The 18,870-nt window shown below is 32.6% G+C and overlaps 1 protein-coding gene across 7 annotated transcripts in view; it reads left to right on the top strand.

Moving 5' to 3' along the window:
• LOC145246729 (uncharacterized) overlaps nucleotides 1-14,671 on the top strand; it is a 90,535-nt gene extending 75,864 nt beyond the window's left edge. For all 7 annotated transcript variants that reach the window (XM_080108479.1, XM_080108482.1, XM_080108480.1 and 4 more), the window contains 6 exons: nucleotides 2,036-2,149; nucleotides 4,628-4,780; nucleotides 5,120-5,397; nucleotides 7,081-7,466; nucleotides 11,242-11,353; nucleotides 14,180-14,671. In XM_080108479.1, coding sequence (XP_079964605.1) covers nucleotides 2,036-2,149; nucleotides 4,628-4,780; nucleotides 5,120-5,397; nucleotides 7,081-7,466; nucleotides 11,242-11,353; nucleotides 14,180-14,565 — 1,429 coding nt within the window. In that variant the 3' untranslated portion in view covers nucleotides 14,566-14,671. The remainder of the gene's footprint in view (nucleotides 1-2,035; nucleotides 2,150-4,627; nucleotides 4,781-5,119; nucleotides 5,398-7,080; nucleotides 7,467-11,241; nucleotides 11,354-14,179) is intronic.
• Nucleotides 14,672-18,870: the final 4,199 nt, after the last annotated feature.

The raw sequence follows: 18,870 nt of genomic DNA on the forward strand, positions 1-18,870 counted from the left end.
CAGAAAGCATTTTTTAATTTTTGTTTCCCCAAGATGTTGGGGGGGGGGGAAGCTCCCCATTGTCCAATTTGAATAGCAATTGTTTGATATAAGGAAAATATTTCCACATTGATCAAATCTGATTGCTTTCAGACATTTCCGCCGATAGACGGAAAATACCGCCAGAATTAGTGTCGCTTTTATTATAGGAAAAAGACTAATCCACATGCGGCGAGCGACAAATGTTGAATATTTATCTTCCCGAAGTCGAGCTAATTAAATAGACAGGCGAGCTCCGTTAACTCGGAGATATTATAATTTCTATGTGATATGAAAAGTTTTAAGAAGTTGTGAGCCGACCAACCGCTTCTCTGAAAAAAGCCTTTCTTGGACATACACAAAAAGCGAACATACATACACACATTTTTGCTTTTTTATATATAGATGACAATTATTATGAAAAGGTTAAAAATAAATAAACTAAACAAACCAGCACTTTTGTTTTTGTATCCAATTTTCCTGTGTTGCTGGAATTCTGATATTCTTTGCAAAGATACTTCCTGATGAAAAATATAGCACAGTTGCAATTTCAGAGATGGCATACTTCAATCTTTTTTGTCATGCAGTTAGTCCACTTCTTTGATTGCTCCATTGACCTTTTGTTGTATACTGCTGCTGAATTGATAAAAAAAAAAAAAATTGAAATATGCAACAAGAGTTTCTGAAAAAAAAAAAAAAAAAAAAAAAAAACATTTTTTTTTTTTAGATGCATCCACACATCTGTATAAGAGCGTCTTTGATTACTCTGCCACATTTCAGTCTGAAATAGCAATTTTACTTCTAAACATGTATGCTGAATGGATGTAACTTAAGGATATACGTTTTTATCATATTATCCTCTACTTGAAGGTTCTGTTGATCTCTTTTCAGCAGATATGTTGGTATGAAGACGATATATGTTCACTTTCTATCAGCAAATAAAATGCTGAAACAAAGGGATAACTTCAGTGTTATGATTGAAAAGCCTCTATGCAGTATTTGTGCACATCAAGACAAAATGAAAATGCAAATTCTCTTTCTATAAATAAACGATGATCCAAGCACACTCTTGCTCCCTTGTTACTATTTTTATTACTTTTTTTTTAATTTCTATAATTTTCAATTTATAGATAAAATTGAATATCCATTCTAACTGACTGAGAAAGATTTTCCATTTTTTGAAAATATCAACTAAGCATTAAAAAAAAATGGCCAAACACATTCAATGAATTATATCACCAGCTTCTACTTGTGTTAAGGGAGTTAACTCTTGAATGACTTGACTTCCATTGGTTCTGCCTTGACTTTTGATATTGTACTTGATATCAAGGGAGATGATTCTTCAATAGGTTATTTCCCATTTCGTTTGTCAAACAAACATACAAGGTCATTGGTGTTTTAGTATTATATAGATATAGGAAAAAGACTATAAGAATAATTAAACAATTAAAAGCAGTTTCTTTTTGCAATTCTTAGAATAGATGATCCAATTGAACAGAAAATTAATGAACTAATAAAAAGATACATTTTTTTTCCTTTCCTTGCTCTCTTCCTTTTTAACTTCTTCCATCCTCATTCCTCTTTTTTCCCTTTCTCTTTCTTTCCCTCTGCCTTCTCTCCCTCTTCTCTGACGCTTTTGTTCTGTTCTTTTTACAAGTGTTTACTAACTCATCATAGTTAGTGTAATTCTCGCTTCTCTTATATTGTCCTTTAGCCCTCACATTTCATGAGCGATGTTTCTGACAAAGGGAGAAGAATTGCTGTTTTCTGAGCAGCCAGAATCTATCCATCTCCCACTTATTGTTGGCTGTGTTTTGATCTAAAAGCAGTATTTTTTACATCAAGTAGCTTCATGTTGTCTGAAGGCAATTTCCATGAAAAAAAAGTGAAAAAAACTATTGTTAGGTTCAAAGGTTCATAGATATGAATCTACTCTTTTTGATTCTGATTATTTTGATATTTGTTAAGTTTTATGCTTTTTTATTCAATTCCTTTCCTTTTTTGTGTGTGTGTTCAGATCTTCTAACTCCAGATCCAGATCTCGAAGTATTCCAGAATCTGCTAAACGACCTGTTTCACAGAAACCGGTGCCTCAAAATGCTGAGAAGAAATTGCTGCTTTCTAAATCAAGGTAAAAAATTTTATCAAATATTGCAGGCATAATTTTACTGACTCTTTGGTGACGAAGAAGAATAGACAACACAAACTTGGTAGTAAACAATCTCAGAGAAAAAATTTGCATTTTATTTATATACTAGCGAGGGGTATCCGGCGTTGCCTGGGTGTTTTTCGGGGTATGTGAAAAAAACCCGAAGCGTTGACGACGCACAGTTGGAAAATAGTAAAGTGTTAAAAAAACAAACAGGTGTGCGTTTTTGATTGACGTGACGGCGATAGGTATTCAGCAATTACGATTTTGTGCGGGACAGTTTTGAATAAATCGGTTTGTTTGTTTTTAAAAACTCGCTCCCTGTTTATTAGGAGGAGCAAAATGAAAGCTACAGTCTGATATGACGAATTCAACAAACGTTACTTAGCTCTCTTGAGACAACTGGCTTGCGGCCTGTGATTAGAGTCGAGTTTCGCTTTTGAAATATGTGGAATAATTAACGTTTGAAAGTCAATAAAATTAAATAGACAGGCGAGCTCCGTGGGTAACTCTGAGATATTACAATTTATAGATGATATAAACAGTTTTAAGAAGTTGTGAAGCGAGCAAGCGCTTCTTTGAAAGAAGCCTTTCGTGGACATCGAGGAAAAGCGAACATACATACATTTTCGCTTTTATATATATAGATATATACATATTTTTCGCATAAAATAATAAATAAAATGTTATTGTTTCATTAGTTTGAATTTGTTTTTAGTATTATAAAAAATATACTATTCCGTGAAATATTTATTATTTATTTTTTTTTTTAAGAAAAATAAAATAATTTTTTTCTTTGACACTGTTTGCTGCGGACTTTGTGTCAACTATTCTTCTGCTTCATCAATTCTTTTTCTGTTCTCCATAATTAGTTAATTGAGCAGATATATCTAACAAAATTATTCATAGTGGAAACTGCACATTCTATAACATACACAAACATATTTCAATCGACCATAAAAACTTATGGAATACCTGCAAAAAATACTATTCTATACCAAACCTCGCCATGCCATTCAAAAATGTGTTTATCTTTCAAATAATAAATTATTTAAAAAAAAAAAAATCAATCACTTTCAACTCCTATAGGAGAAAACAAAAATACAATTAAATAACTTTCACGAATTTATCTTTTTTGTGTGGCACAAAATGACTTATAAGTTTGATGTGTTATAAAACAAAATATTATTAATCTCTCAATTGTTCCTTTACTGTGGCTGTATAACTTGTAGATGGTGGCTGAGGGTCAATTGTACTGAAGAAAAGAATGGCTTGATCACTGTTCCATGTTACTGAATTAGTTTTTGGATACTAATTCTGAGACTAGCAGTAACTCAAAATTGTTCTTGGTGCAAGTATACTAGTTGCATATCTGTTTCAACCAAGATGTTCGGAATTCCTCCTTGATATATTCTCCACAGAAGTTGGACTCCGTGGGGCATGATGGAACACAATCAGTTAATAACTAGCCTGGGTGACCGGCGTTGCCCGGGTGTTTGAAGGTGTGTGTTGAGCAAAAAAAAAAAAAAAAAAATGGTAGCAGGCAGGCTTGAACCCGTACCACGAAGGAGGAAAAGAACATGAAAAAAAAATGTTATGTCTTTGCTGTTACGCCCATTGCCAAACTGGAAGTGACATAGGTTTAAATTAAGGCTAGACAATCGAAAAGAGGGGATGACTTTCGAAAATATTGGCAAAAATGTGACCCCTCCCTGTAGAAAAGTGCCCAGTTGAGGGTGAAGGAATTAATGTTATTGACCAATTTTTTGATATTTGTTGTCCAAAAGGTCGAGCTTCAAAATGATACTGATCTCGTGAAAATCCGTCACCTCTGTTGAGAGTTTTACGCATACATACATATATACATTTAGACAGGTGAGATTTATATTATAGATAAAAGCAAGTGATACGTTCTTTAGCATTAGTAGGCAATCACCTAGAGAGGGTGTCTTGATAAAAGCCCTACTCCTCTATCACTATTGTGTATGTGTCAAGAAGGACATCCAGCCTATAAAACTCTTGCCTACAATAAAATTTAGTTATATGTATATGTGTGTGAAAACTCATGACAGGTCAACCCATGTCTAGTGAATGAAATTTAAGATGAAACGGTTGGCATGCAACATATCTGGCCATTTACAAGTGCTGTTATATCTTTGCCATGACATCAAAACTTATATTGAATATGTTTTTATATTAGTATCATATCAAAGTTAAAATTCTGATATCGCAACAATTAAAATGCTTAGTTTTATTGCAAACAATTCCTCTTCATAAGACGACCGCTTTATAAAAAATTACCACCTTTTGTTCTATACATTTGAAATATTTGTAGAAAGAGAAAGAAAAAAAATGCAATTGTTTCTCTTTTCTGTTTTCATAATTCTTTTTCTGAAATTTTATTGTTGTATTTTTTATTTGAAATAATTTTTGTTTCTTTTCTTTCTCTAAATGTTACAGTGAAGCTCCTAAGAGTGCAGTAACTGTAAGACCCAAACTGCATGCCAGTCCTGAAAAGAGAAAAATGCCTGCATCACAGTCAACAGGTGGAGCACCTCCTAAATCTACGCCACAATCAGATCGAGGGCGAAGAAAAGAGCGTCCTTCTCCAAGGTAGCGAAATTGGATTTCTGTACAATATTAGCCCATACACAGTTCCATTAATACAGCTTGTTTAAAAGTTTTTAGCAGACATTCAAACATACACACATACATATATACATTTTCGCTTTTATGTATATAGATTATGAATTAATTCCAAAGTTAAATAATTTACAATATCAAGAATAACTTTTGACTAAAAAAATTTATGCTCAACATAATTGACATTTCAGCAGTTATATGTAAATCAGCTCATATAATAAAAAATTTATTTAATCTTTGATTTGGATGTTAAAATTATTTTTTACATTGTTGTTAACTCATAATTTTTTCCGTTCTCTCTCTTGTCAGTCGGCCAAATCGGAGGAGTTGGAGTGGAAGTTCAAGTGGCAGCAGCCTCTCGCATTCACCATCTCGATCTCGTTCCTTATCGCGCTCCAGATCTCGATCGCAAAGCCGGTCGTCATCATCATCATCCTTCTCTCGTTCCCCTAGTGCCAGCAGCGTCAGCTCCTTTAGTAGCACGGGTTCTTCCACCTCCAGTGGAAGTGCAGACTCGGAGCATCTCTATCGTGACATTGCTAGTCCTGCAAGCTCACGTTGTAAGTCACCCTCACACAGACCTAAAGGTATACATTTACTTATTATTTTCTTTTGATTTCTTTTTCTCTCTCTATCAAAAGAAAAAAAAAAAAAGAGGAAACATTCAAATGTCAAAGGGGAAGATAACCTCTCAGATAGAAAAATTTCTTAGGCCCATTTCTTTCTTTCTTTTTTTTGTTCTTGTTTCTTTTTTGTTTTCTTGTTCCTTTTCTTTTTTCTTGTTTCTTTTCTTCCTTTTTTCTTTGTTCTTTCTCCCTTTTCTTGTCTCTATTTCTTTTCTCATTTCTTTTTTGTTTCTTTGTTCTGTTTCTTTTTTTCGTTTTTCCTTTTCTTGTTTTTTATTTTTTTTTTCTTGTCTTGTTTTTTCTGGTTTCTTTTTATTTCTTGTTTCTTTTTTTGTGTTTCTTGTTTCTTTTTCTTGTTTCCTTTTCTCTTTTGTTTCATTCTTGTTCTTTTATTCTTTTAGCTATTTTGTTAATTTCTTGTTTCTTTTTTTCTTGTTTCATTTCTTCCTTTTCTTCTTGTCTTTATTTTCTTTTTTATTATTTACTTTGATTCATGCCAAACAAGACATGTTGTCATTGAGAGGTAAGTGTTTACTGCAAATAAGGGGGGGAGGGTATCCATAGAGGCAGGCTAAGTGGGAAGTTGTGCAGCAAGATGTCTGTTCACATTACATTTAAATCGGTCAGGAAGCAGAGAAGGAATTCCAAATGTTATCAAGTCAAGGACAAATTATTAGATTAGAAAACCTTTTGGCATCTGGGAATCTGTGAATAGATGAGATTTAGTAGATTGTCAGGTTTATTTATGCTGAGGGGGACATCAGAGCAGCAAGTTTGTCAAAGCACATCCCAAAACAAGCACAAGGGTGCGATAGACAGGAGTTGAGCTTAATAGACAATGTGTAAGCTATCAAATTAGAAACACTTTTAACACTGTCCAAGAGAAAGAGACTAGTTGTTACTGTACCAGTCCAAATGTGACAACAATGCTCCATGCATAGTGGCTTTGTAGTGGTGTTGAATACTAGCAGGTATGAATGAAAAGTTTTCTAGCATGGTAGAAGGAGCCCACTTTTCTTACAGCAGACTTGGCAGTATTTTCTATATATTTGTTCCAATTTATATTATCTGATGTACGGCACAATCATGTTGGCACACTGGTTCTCGCCAGATCACCGAAGTTAAGCAGCATTGAGCCTGACCAGTACCAGATGGGTGACCATTTGGGAAGGCTAGGCGCTGTATGTACCTTCTGGGAAGGTTGGGCATGAGGCCAGCACCCTCACCCTGTAAAAAGAACTTGCTACAAAAATATCTACAAAAGTTGTAGATGGCCTATTCCCCTCCATGGGCTCAAGGGCTATAGATGGATATTATCTGAATGTTAGGCTGGGTATTTGAATGTTGAACTCTCAGGCAAGCTGCCATTAGCCATGGTAATCGGATTACTCATAAAATTTGATTTTCTTATTGATCAAAAAGATTTTTAAAATTTACTTGATTTTAAGAATATGATGTTTTCATTTTGTCACGAGTACAAACATCATACAGAATTTTCTTAATTCTTACTTTTTAATATAGGAGAAATTCTGCAGAAGAACCATAAAATTTACCTCTTTGAAATGAAGACCATTTAGAGGAATTGTCCAATTAACATTTGTTCTCGAATTTCAGAAAGTCATATTTGTATTTTTCTTTTCGTAGATAAAGAGAGAGGACGCCAGAAAGCAGTACGCGGCGGTGGCACCACAAACAACAGCAACAACAGCATCAGCACCAGCAGTGGTAAACCGTCGAGTAGTCAAGTTTCCTCCAAACCCCATTCTTCTCTGCCCCCTTTACCTTCCAAACCACCTAAACCTGACAGTCGACAGGGAGGTAGCCAACAGTCGTCACATCCACCGCATCATCATCACCACCATCACCATCACCACCACCATAACCAATCTGGTGAATCTTCCGTCACCAGAACAGTCAATGCAGGACCACCTGGCGGGGGCGGAAGCACATCAGCGGTCATTTCCAAAACTAAAGATCCTTTGAAATTGGTTGGACAAAAGTCCAACATTAAACTGACTCTTATTAATAAGGTAACTATATATATATATATATATATATATATATATATATATATATATAAACAAAGCATCCCATTCTGCAATTATGAATCTTTTAACCATGTCCTTTAGTTGTGGCACAACCATTGCGACTATTTACTCCACTTGGATTTTAGTTGAAATTTTAATAAACTGTGACATGTCTTTTAAGACCTTCTTGCATAACTAAAAATGATAAATCTCTTTACTTCTATTATGATATCATTATATGGCCTAATCACGTTGACACACCGGTTTTCATTAAATCACAAAAGTTAAGAAGCATTTAGCCTGGTCAGTACCAGATGAGTGACAATTTGGTAATCCCAGGCGCAATTTATTGGAGAACATCAGGAACTCCCTGCAAAACCTAACATAGTCATCTCCCCTACCCAGGACATACATGCGACTGGGGACTACATATGAATTTGATATTCCCTAAACATTTCCTACTTCAGGTGAAAGCTGATTAAACTTGCTTAGGGTGAATGTCTTGGGTGTGTGTGTATTATTATATTAAAGTATTGTAGTGTAATATTCTTTTATAGAGCTAAAGAAAATTATTATTTTGCCAGCTAATTTACATATGTGTTTATGGTATGCACAAATATGCATATGTGAATTGACTAATATCGTTGAGAAAATAATTTTTTTTTTTTTTAATCCTCGAACATTAAGAAATAGTAGACAGTAATCGAATCAAAATAGTAAGAGGAACCAAACGAAATTCATAAATGGCTAAGAGAAAAATTGATGACTTGTTCAATTAATTGCAAATTGCGACTAATTAGAACAGTTTAAAAGGATTTTTTTTTTGTGCTATTAAAGTATATAGCTAAAAGCCTTAGAGAAACAAATGTTGATTAACTCTTGTTTAGTATAATAATAGATACTTAACAATAGAGTTTGGTGTGGTCATACAAAGTGCCTTCTCTTTGCATGTTTGGTTACATAAACGCTTTTGATCGTTTCAATCGTTGTGGTCACTTCTCACTTAAAAGGCTTTACGTATAGACATTGCTTGAAAAGTGTGTGTGTATAATATATATATATAGGCAAATTTTTATATTTACTTTTCCATAAGCATCTTAAATACTTTTCATTGTGCATATAGTCAATACTGCTGTCAAACAATATATATATATATATTAATGACCTGGCAAGGCCACAAGGAAGACAGCCAGAGCAGCAAAACTGAAGCTGGTCTGCAAGACACTATGTATACATATGTAGGCAAATTTGAGCATATTTTATTGGTTTGAAAATAAAGGTTCTTTTTTACCAATTGTCATAAAATTTTAACCATAGAATAGTATTATAATCTTCAAAAAGTCTGCAAAATTTAATATAGTTTCATCCCATAGAACCAAAGATATGAACATTCCAATATTCAATTTGGCTATCAGTATGTATGTGTGTATAATATATATATATACCATCTTTTTTGGCAATTTTATAAGTTCCAAATCTCAGCGACTGTTGATCAGAATTTAACAAATGATTTGTTGGAAAGGTAATGACCTGTAGAATTGTGTAGTGGACTATATGATATTTGCCCTTAAAGTTGCACATTAAGGGGATCATCTATAATTCAGAGCCTATTTTTGGCACTTTTTTACAGCCATAAAATATTTCAATCATAATCATTTGTTTTCCTAGTTTTGCATATGAATTACAAAATATCTGATATTTCTCCAAAACCTCTGGCCTTGATGGAGGGGAAACGAGACGAGACTAAAACTTGATGCTATAGTTTCAAATCATTTGAAATAACAAGGAGAGACTTGATTCCAAATATTTCTCTTATGTTATATCTTCCCTCTTTGGTTTCCAAACCCAAAGTGAATTCATGTGTATTATTTTATACTGGAGATATTCATAATCTTGCCTTATTTCCAAAAGAGGGGAGGTATAACATACGAGAAATATTTGGAATCAAGTCTCCCTTTGTTGTTATTTCAGATCATTTGAAACCATGGCAACAAGTTTTTGTCTCCCCGCCATCAAGGCCAGAGGTTTTGGGGATTAAACATGCAAATTGATGATGAAAATAAAAATTGAATGAATTGCAATATATATTAATCCATTAAAACAAGAAACTAAATGTATTTTCAAAGGTAGACTCTTTTCATCAGAGGATAAAAATGAGTAAAAAAGCTGTATTACTGCTTAGCACAATTTGAAAATATATTTAAAACCTTTTGTGTGAATTAAAAGGCATCCTCAATACAATTAAGGAAAATAAGTGTCAAAGTAAATAATCAACCAATTAATGAATGTATACCCTGTAAAGTCCAGAAACATCTGCAATTCAAGATATGACTGGATTAGAGTGAAGTTCCAAATTATATATAACAATAAATTAGATGTGCTACCTGATGTTGCCCGGTTGCTACAAACATTTTCAGATGGAAGCCATCTTTGTTAGATGCAACAAATTTTAGTTAAAATGAATACAGAAATATTTAAAATTGTTTAAAAAAAAAACACAACCGGATTACCAGTATTTGTGCGATTTATGCAGAATTTTGTTTCTAAAATATTGTTAAATATAGAAGCAAATAAAAAAAAATCAATGGCATGCTGGAAAGAAGAAAGTCATGCATGTCTTATGAAAATTTTATTAATATTTGTATTGAGTTATTTTTATAGACAAATTGTTCTAGAAAAACAAATTTATTTGGTCTGTTGAAAGACTTCAACCAGCTTTTTAAGAATAATTAACACCTATATATACATATATTATTCACATAACATGTATACACTCAATTTATTTTTTACTTCTCTCTCATTTTTATCTATATCTGTTTATGCACACATACCTATAAGTACATACACACACACACACTCATGTATACTCACACACACATATATATATATATATATATATAAAAATATAACACGGAAATTACATAATTGTCGATGCAATAATTTATTTCAACCTTATGGTATTTTCAAGCATCTAATTAATCTAATCTAATTATTGCATCGACAATTATGTAATTTCCGTGTTATATTTTTATGTTATTGCTCTGTTTACCACATTGAGAGTTCTCATACCCGGATTTCCTCCTGGAATTATTCCATTATAACACACACACACATATATATATATATATATATATATATATATATATATATATTCTTGGGGCTTTTTACATCGTTGATCTTTTAAACCAATACATTTCATTATTATATACTTGTGTCATGGCAAAATTGTATAAATTACAAAAAAGCAGAAAAATAATTACAAATAAAAATAGATGTTATTAAATTATCAAGTTTTATTATATATTTTAATGGAAAGAGTTGTGCAACCAATTCAGTATGACAAACAAAGGAGATAACCTTTGACTTAAATTAAGGGCCACTATCTTTAAACGATATCTTGGAATGTAATTGTCACTAATTTTTTTTAAAATACTACTAGCACATAACTGAATCATTTTTTTTTTTTTTTTAAGTTATACTAATTTCACCATGACACATAAGTATGTAATAATATTTTCACCTGAAATATGTTTGTTTAAAAGATCACTAATGTAAACAAACACCATGTTCTTTTGTCTCTAAGGGAGGTAAGTTAGTATAGTAAAAACATAATTTTCATTATGTAGATTTTATGCAGATTTCGACAAATTATAAAAAATTACTTGAAATACTGGGTAAGATGCAGATAAAAAGTTGTTGAATAAGACCTTTTTAATATTTTTTAACCAATTAAATAATTGCTAATTAAAATATAAACTTTTTTCTTCTTTTTGTTTAGCCTACAGATAAGGAATCTCCGGCTCCAAGTCGAAAAAGACCAGCTGAATCAAGTCTGACTTCTTCTTCAGCCAAAAGACAAGCTCTACTTCCACCCACTGCCAAACCTTCAGGTAAGAATTTTTCACAACATTTATTTCTTCTTGGAGATAATACACTAAATTGAAGAGCGAAACTAAATAATTATTTCATTCTTAACTACCTAGCTTTAGAAATATATGACACAGATCATTTGTCTGTGTCATGTCTGCATGGAATCTACTAAGAAAACTTAGTAGATGCTTAGTTTTCTGTTACTCAAAAATGTGACTCATTCGTCTTATTCTCATATCATTTGTCTGTTTTGTCTATGGTGTTTCACTTTTGACCTTTGCCTTGTCATCCATCTTTTATTCAACTCTGGGAATAATTCTGTTTTACTGATCTGGGTTATCATGCACTCAATGTGTTCCTTGTCAAAATTCAAACTAGCTAACTAAATTCCTACTGACATAGGGCCCATATATAACCCTGAAAATAATAGAATAATTGAGCAGCAAATAAAAATTTAGATAAGCATAGGTGAAATGCAGTTTTATGCCTGTGTAAAGTAGCACTGGTGGTATATGTATTCTGACACAAATGTACAAGTGTAATGTTGTGACCTTTTGGCTGTGATCATAGTGTTGTATTTGTGTTAACTGTGGCAAACAGGGCCAAGGGTCAAAACATTATTATTAATTGATTCGAGCGACGGCGGGTCGCTGGATCGATTATTATGATTAGAGAAATAAACAATTAGATTGGGAAAAAGTAATTGACAGCTGAAATAATGATATTGCTACAAAAGGAATGTGAAATAGAAAATAGATGTAAACATGATTTTGGTTTGCATAAACAAGTAATTAGATTGAGGTTAGATCAGCTGTTGGTCTGAGACACGTAATGAGATGTAGATTTGGGGAGATTCTAGTCAGTCATTAGTTGGACATCAGAGAGAACAGACGACTCAAGAGGGGAGTTGGTCTCTCCATGATACGGGGAGCGGCGTCATCTCAGGCAGCCAAGATGTAAAAACGTAATCTTTGAAGATGTCAGCTGAAATCATGGAAATAAATGTTTGTAAATAATTGAAAATAAAAATAAATAAATAAATTTAAAAAAAGGTGGGTATGTTATATATTGGGTGTATATGTGAGTATGTTCCATAACAACGTACATGTTGAATAGTTTGGTTTATCTTTTTCTGCATATTCATGTACGTGTAAATGCATGTATACGTGTGTACGTCATATCATTTAGTTGATCATCTAGTGTGTATATTTTAACATTTATGCAACAGCTCTAACAGGAAACGATTGACGTGGGCGTATCAAAACAGTTGTAGACAAACAGTTCTTTTTAATAGATGTAAATAACACTACACAAACCTGAATTAAATAATTGCTACAGTTAACACAGCTACTACACTATGATTACAGCCAAAGGGTCACAACATTACACAAGTACCTTGGTAAGAAGAACCCATATTTTGCTTTTGTGGATCTAAAGAAAGCTTTTAACAAAGTGTCAAGAGAGGTTGTCTAGTGGGCTTTGCTTAAACTAGTGGCAAATCAGTGGTTAGTTAACATTGTTAAAGTAATGTACAGAAATGCTGAAAGTCCTGTTTGAATTCACAGCGCATTTAGTGACAGCTTTAATATTAAAGTTAGAGTGCATTGGGGTTCTATACTGAGTCAGTTGCTTTTCATTTGTGTTTTAGAAGTATTGTCCAGGTTGTTTCATACCAATTATCCAGAAGAGATACTGTATGTTGATTTAGTACTTGCTTATGAAACAATGGGGGGGGGGTCCATTTGTAAAGTTAAAAGACTTGGAAGAATGTTATGGAAAGTAAAGATTTGAAAGTGAAGGTTACTAAGGCCAATGATTGTAATGGAAAACTTCTCAAAAGAAAAAAGTTTCCCTGTTCAGTTTGTGGAAACGGAGTCAAGTACAATTCAATTTTTTATAGCATTGGATATGCAAGAAGAGCAGTGGAATTATGAGTTGAGAGAAAATAACCAAATTTATATGCAGGAAGTATAAGACAACAAAGATGGATAAGAACTCTGAGCGACAAAATATTGAGTTTATCAAAGTTTTGTTAACTTGGTGATAGTATTGGAGCACAGCGTGGAGCAGGTGCTAGTGTGATTGCAAGCGTTAAGAGTGAGTTTACAAAACTTTTGCCTTTATTAGCCAGCAAAGCATTATCACTATTGACAAAGGGATTATCAGATGTGTGTGTGTGCAGTGTGATGTAAAGCTGTCACTAAATTTGCCATTAATTCTAACACAACTTTCTGCCTTTTTATACATAGCTCGCACAACCTTCATTAATCACTCATTTTCCTCTAGATGAACCTGGTCAGTAAAAGTGGAGAATAAGCATTGCATAGAAAGAAATGATATGAGAATTATACAATGGCTGTGTAAGGTGAATCTTAAAGACAGACTTAGTTCTGATGATCTCAGATGAAAATGAAATCTGAACAATATACAGAGATGTGTGCAAAACGGGGCACTTTGATGATTTGACCACATTTAAAGAATGGATGAGTTGTTGGGGGTCGATAGATGTAGAACAGGTGTAGAACAGGTATGGAACAGGTCTCATTGACAAGGGAAAGTCAGCAAAAATGTAGAAGGAGGTGATAAAAATGGAATTGAGAGAAAGAGGGATAAATAAATACCTGAAAAGAGATAGGCTAGTTTAGAAGTCAGTTTCTTAAAGTTGTCGAACACATGCCAGCATGTAAAACAGACATAAAACTGAATATGATGATCTTGTTGTGAAATATGTTTAACTCTTATGCATGTAAAGAGAAATTTAAATTTTGTTTAAAAAATAACTTTTCAGTTTGTGTTTTGATCCCTTTATTATTCTATTAAAAATCTTTGTTTCATGTACATTTCAGATAAATCCGTGAAAGTTGGTTCAACCCGAATAGAAAAGACCGACATTCCTCTACCTCGAATGAAAGCTGCATCTGTTTCTCAGTCTGCTGCATCTCTGCCAGTCCCGTCAAGTCCTCCATCAAAGGTTCCTAGCAAAGGTCTGTCATCGGCAGCCAAGGCCAGTGGTGGCGTGGCCAGACCAGGACAAGCCTCTGTCGGGGCCATGGCTGCCGGAGCTGTTACAACTCCTGCTACGGGCTCTGCAAATACTGGGGCATCTGTCACACCTGCTGCTGCTAGTTCAGCTAAAGCCAAAAAGAGCACATCCTCACGAAGGGAGGAACTTCTCAAACAGCTTAAGGCTGTTGAAGACGCCATTGCCCGCAAGAGGGCCAAAATGAATTGATGACACTTGAGAAATTAGTTGTGATTAAATTACTATTCAAAGTCAGCAAGGTCTTCATAGGGGAACATCGATTAAAAATCATAAAAAAAAAGTAAAATTTAAAAAATAAACAAACCAAAACACTTTTAGAAACAAAGAGTTTAAAACAGTAAACTTGATGCGTTGAGAAAATGAAAAGATCCCCCCCGACCGGAGCTCTTCCGAAACTATCCGTGAAGATCCTTTGACTTTTTTGTTCCCCTTTAGTTCACTTCTTTCCATTGGGCGATTAGTTGCGTGCTGTTGAGGTGCCATAAATGATATACTGACTGTCCTTCAGTTTGGCAGTACCTCCCACTGATCGCTGATGGGGAGCTTTATGAAAACAGGAGAAAGGCAAACAACTTGTCACTGGTGAGCTTTGTAGTTCTGTGATTGCTGTGGTCTGCCATAAAAAAACAAATTTCTTGGCCTGGGAGAGGACCAAGCTAAATGTTAAGGGTGGGGCAATCATAAATTTATTTATTTAGTTTTAACTTTTTACATTTTAAATTTATTTTTATTTATTCTTAACAATTAAGATTTTTTTCTACACAAAATTATAAAATTGTTAGATAAACTACATTGGTTGTAGCATTATTATTTTTTTCATCATTACTTTTTAGAAAAAAAGAGAATAAAAGAAATCTATTTGAAAAATAGACTCAATTTCTTTTCTCTCCGGTCAAAACTAAGTATAAATTCTATTTTTGCCCTTTCATTCTCTAATTAATAATTGGTAAAATAGTGAATATTTAAAAAATAATTCTTTTCTAAATAAATTAAGCTCAACAATTTAGGGTTTTTTTTTTTTGGTTTTTTTTTTTTTTCATCACTTTAAATATTTGATTCCAAAAATTCTCTTTTTATTCAAACACTCTCTTCTCCCATATTTTGGAAGATGCCATTTTTCCCAATTTCTAAAAGTACAAAAAAACTTCTGGACTAACCTCACTCACTCGCTCACCTCTTTAATTTTTATTTTTTTCCATCTAAGAAGAGTGTATCTACCTTTTCAGACCGACAGCCTTTATTTTTTGTCAAAACAAACAAAAAAATGAATGCCCTCATTTGTAACAATATCTTGTCTCATAAAGCTAGAAATTAAAACTCCTGTCTTTTTGTTCTATCCTTGTGCAGATATGAAAGAATTGAACCCAAACTTTTCTTTTTTTTTTTTTTAATATATAGGGTTCATTCAGTTCACACAAGCACATGTATGTACACACTAATTGATTGCAAAACAGCTAACTAGAATTGATGAACTTGTTTTTTTTTTTAATAGTGCCAACATCATCTGCTGTTGGATTCTGAGCCATGTTGATATTCATGAATATGAAAAGAGCAGAACCAGCTGCCACAAAATCTCTGTAATTCTCATTTTACAAACATTCTAAATCAGACATCTGTAATTCGATCATCAGCAAATGGCAGGAAAATTGGGATAACTTTAAAAAAAAAAAAAAAAAAAAAAAAGTACAATATCTAGCACTCAATTTTTTTCTTTTTCCTTATTTTTTTTATGGAAAAAAAATACCATTTAATGATCAAAAACCAGCCAATGATAAGTGTTAGATAGCTAGATTTTGATCCAGAAAACTGCAATTTTTCCCCTTTGTCGCTCATAAAATGTGACGACTAAAAGGAAAAAATAAGTGGAGCAAGAATTACAAGGCTAATAAAAAAAAAACAACTCAAGTCCACCATTGGCTCTCATTCGTTAGCTTTCACTTTTATTGAAAGAAAACACTGTTTGAAATCTATTTTATGATGTATATTAGGAGCCTAAAAAATACCAGTCAAAGGTAAGTTCCTGACAATCAGTCCGACAAAGAGTGGGCCATTATGAGTGTAGTGGTTTTCTTTCTGTCAGGCTGACGTATGGTTTTGAGTTATCTTAGGAGGTCCACTCTCCTAGGCTTTACCTTATCGTTTTGAGAAGTGGTTAGTCTATTGATAACCTCCTGAGACACCTCTACGGAGTGATGTTGATGGGAGCTGCTTAAACATATTCTTTTTTAGGCCTCCTATGCACTGACCTTTTGATTCCCACCTTCTGATGTCAGCTCTTTTGATCATAGGAGGCAGATTATTCTGCCAACTTACGCACTTACATGGTTCAATTGGGTGCTTATGCAGTATACTACCAGGTTTTCGAACAAATGCATTTCAGGTAAAAACATAAATTAGTATGAAATTCAAAAATTACAAAAAACAAAACAAAATAATCCAATAGATGTGCTAGATCTATTTGATATAGATAAATGATATATTAGCAATCAAACGTTTTCTATTTTTTAATAGCAGATTTCAAGGAAAGCAAGGAAGATAAGTTAGTTTGTCATAAATAAGATGCTAAGAACTCTCCAACTTTAATATTTTAAAATCTACAATAAAACGTGATAATTCGATAATTTTTTTTTTTTTACTTGTAATTATTTTTTCTACTGAATCATTTTTAGTAATTTTTAGAATTTATACTAATTTTGACATAACTCAAAAGTACATAATAGTATTTTTACCTGAAATGCACCTCTTTGAAAATTCACTACACTGCAAAATTACAGGATACTATTAAGGATCTCATGTCGGGTGTTATTGCTTGTTTAAAAGTAAGTGCTTCTGGCGGGCCACAAAAAAATCTAAGGAAGAAGTCATCTTGATGAGATTGTTTGCATCAGACATGTTCATCTCATTTTCGCTTGTTCAATTAAAAAAATGAAACCCCATCAATTTGCACCTTACAATAAAACATGTCCTCATAAATTGCAACAACCTTCATCAAATTTATAAGAAAAGTTACTAAGTACATAATGTGAAAGCCTTCTTTTTTTTTTTTTTTTTAAAGACTGATGCAAATATCATCTCAGATTTTCTAAAATGAAACAAACTTATACATAAAATCTAAAACTACAAAACAAAAACAAAATCGCTCCCCTACTGTGGATGGCAAAAAAGAATTTCATGTTTAAAAACCACCTTCACAAAAGGAAAAACATTGTAATTATAACAATTCTCCTTCATTTGTTGTGGAGAGCGAGTATTAATGTTTATTTTCCAACCAAAAATATAAAGATGAAACATTGAGATGCTGATATTTTATTGTTTATCCTGGCCGAGGATGTATAGTGTGGATTTTGCTTTTTCCTTTAATACTAAATGCAAACTAATTGTTCTTGTCCAGAATTCCCTTATATTGAAATCAAAAGTAAAGAAAAATCTGTATGATATACATACCTGTGATAAAACGAAAATATATTTAAAAAATCATGCAAATTGATCAAGTAGTTCTATTTTCATAAAAAAATAATTTTGGAATAATTAATAGAAATTTGTAGGCATTACAACATAAATCTATTAAGTATGAATTATTGTTGAGTTATTACCCTGTTTATTTTATTTATCTTTTTTTTTTTTTTTTTTTTTTTTTGGAGATTTTTTTCCAAATGACTAATGAGATGGTCATTCCTCCAATATGCATAAAATTTGATATTCTTATTTAGACATAAAACTACTTTGTCAATTGATATGATTTTTGGAATATGTTATTTTTATTTTGTTATGGGTGCATGTATCATAGAGATTTTTTTTTTATTTTTGTTTCTTAATATAGGGAGAATTCTGGATAAGAACCAAACTAATTCCCAAGTTTTTACTCTGCAGCCATCCAAGTTTTTCCTTTTAATTTCCATTAAGTTAACAATTTTATGTACAAACTTACTGTTTACAACGAAATCTTAAAATCTAAAAGTTTAAGCATTCTACATGCTTGAATGCTGTAGTCCGCCATGAAAATGTTTTTGTTTATGGTTATGTCATTCAATTATGTATGACACCATTTCTGTTTGTTTTAAAATCCTTTTTGTACTGCTCATAGTGCATATAAAATTTATTGATGTACAAAGTCCTTTGTTTGTTGAGGAACTGATTCATTAGTTCACAGTAGATATATTTGGCTAATCTAATCTCCATTTCAGCAGTTGTTGAACGACTTTACTAAATTTTCATACTCCATGTATAACCTTCGACTGAATCTAATCTGAATATCTTGGTGCCATAATGATGATTCTTGCTCAGAAGACATTGTCATCCTCTCTGTGGAACCAAAAGATTATCTTTATTTATCTGGAATGAACAATTCTTTATAATGATATTCTAATGAATCAATATTACATTCTTTTTCAAAACTTACTGATTGACCTTTTATATCCATAAATTTGCATGTTAAATATCTAATTGCTATTAGACTTTGTGATTTTGCTTATTTCATTTATCAACAGACAAAAA

The sequence above is a fragment of the Euprymna scolopes genome, chromosome 24 (genome assembly GCF_053919585.1).
Source record: "Euprymna scolopes isolate OS-2025 chromosome 24, ASM5391958v1, whole genome shotgun sequence".
NCBI lineage: Eukaryota > Metazoa > Mollusca > Cephalopoda > Sepiida > Sepiolidae > Euprymna > Euprymna scolopes.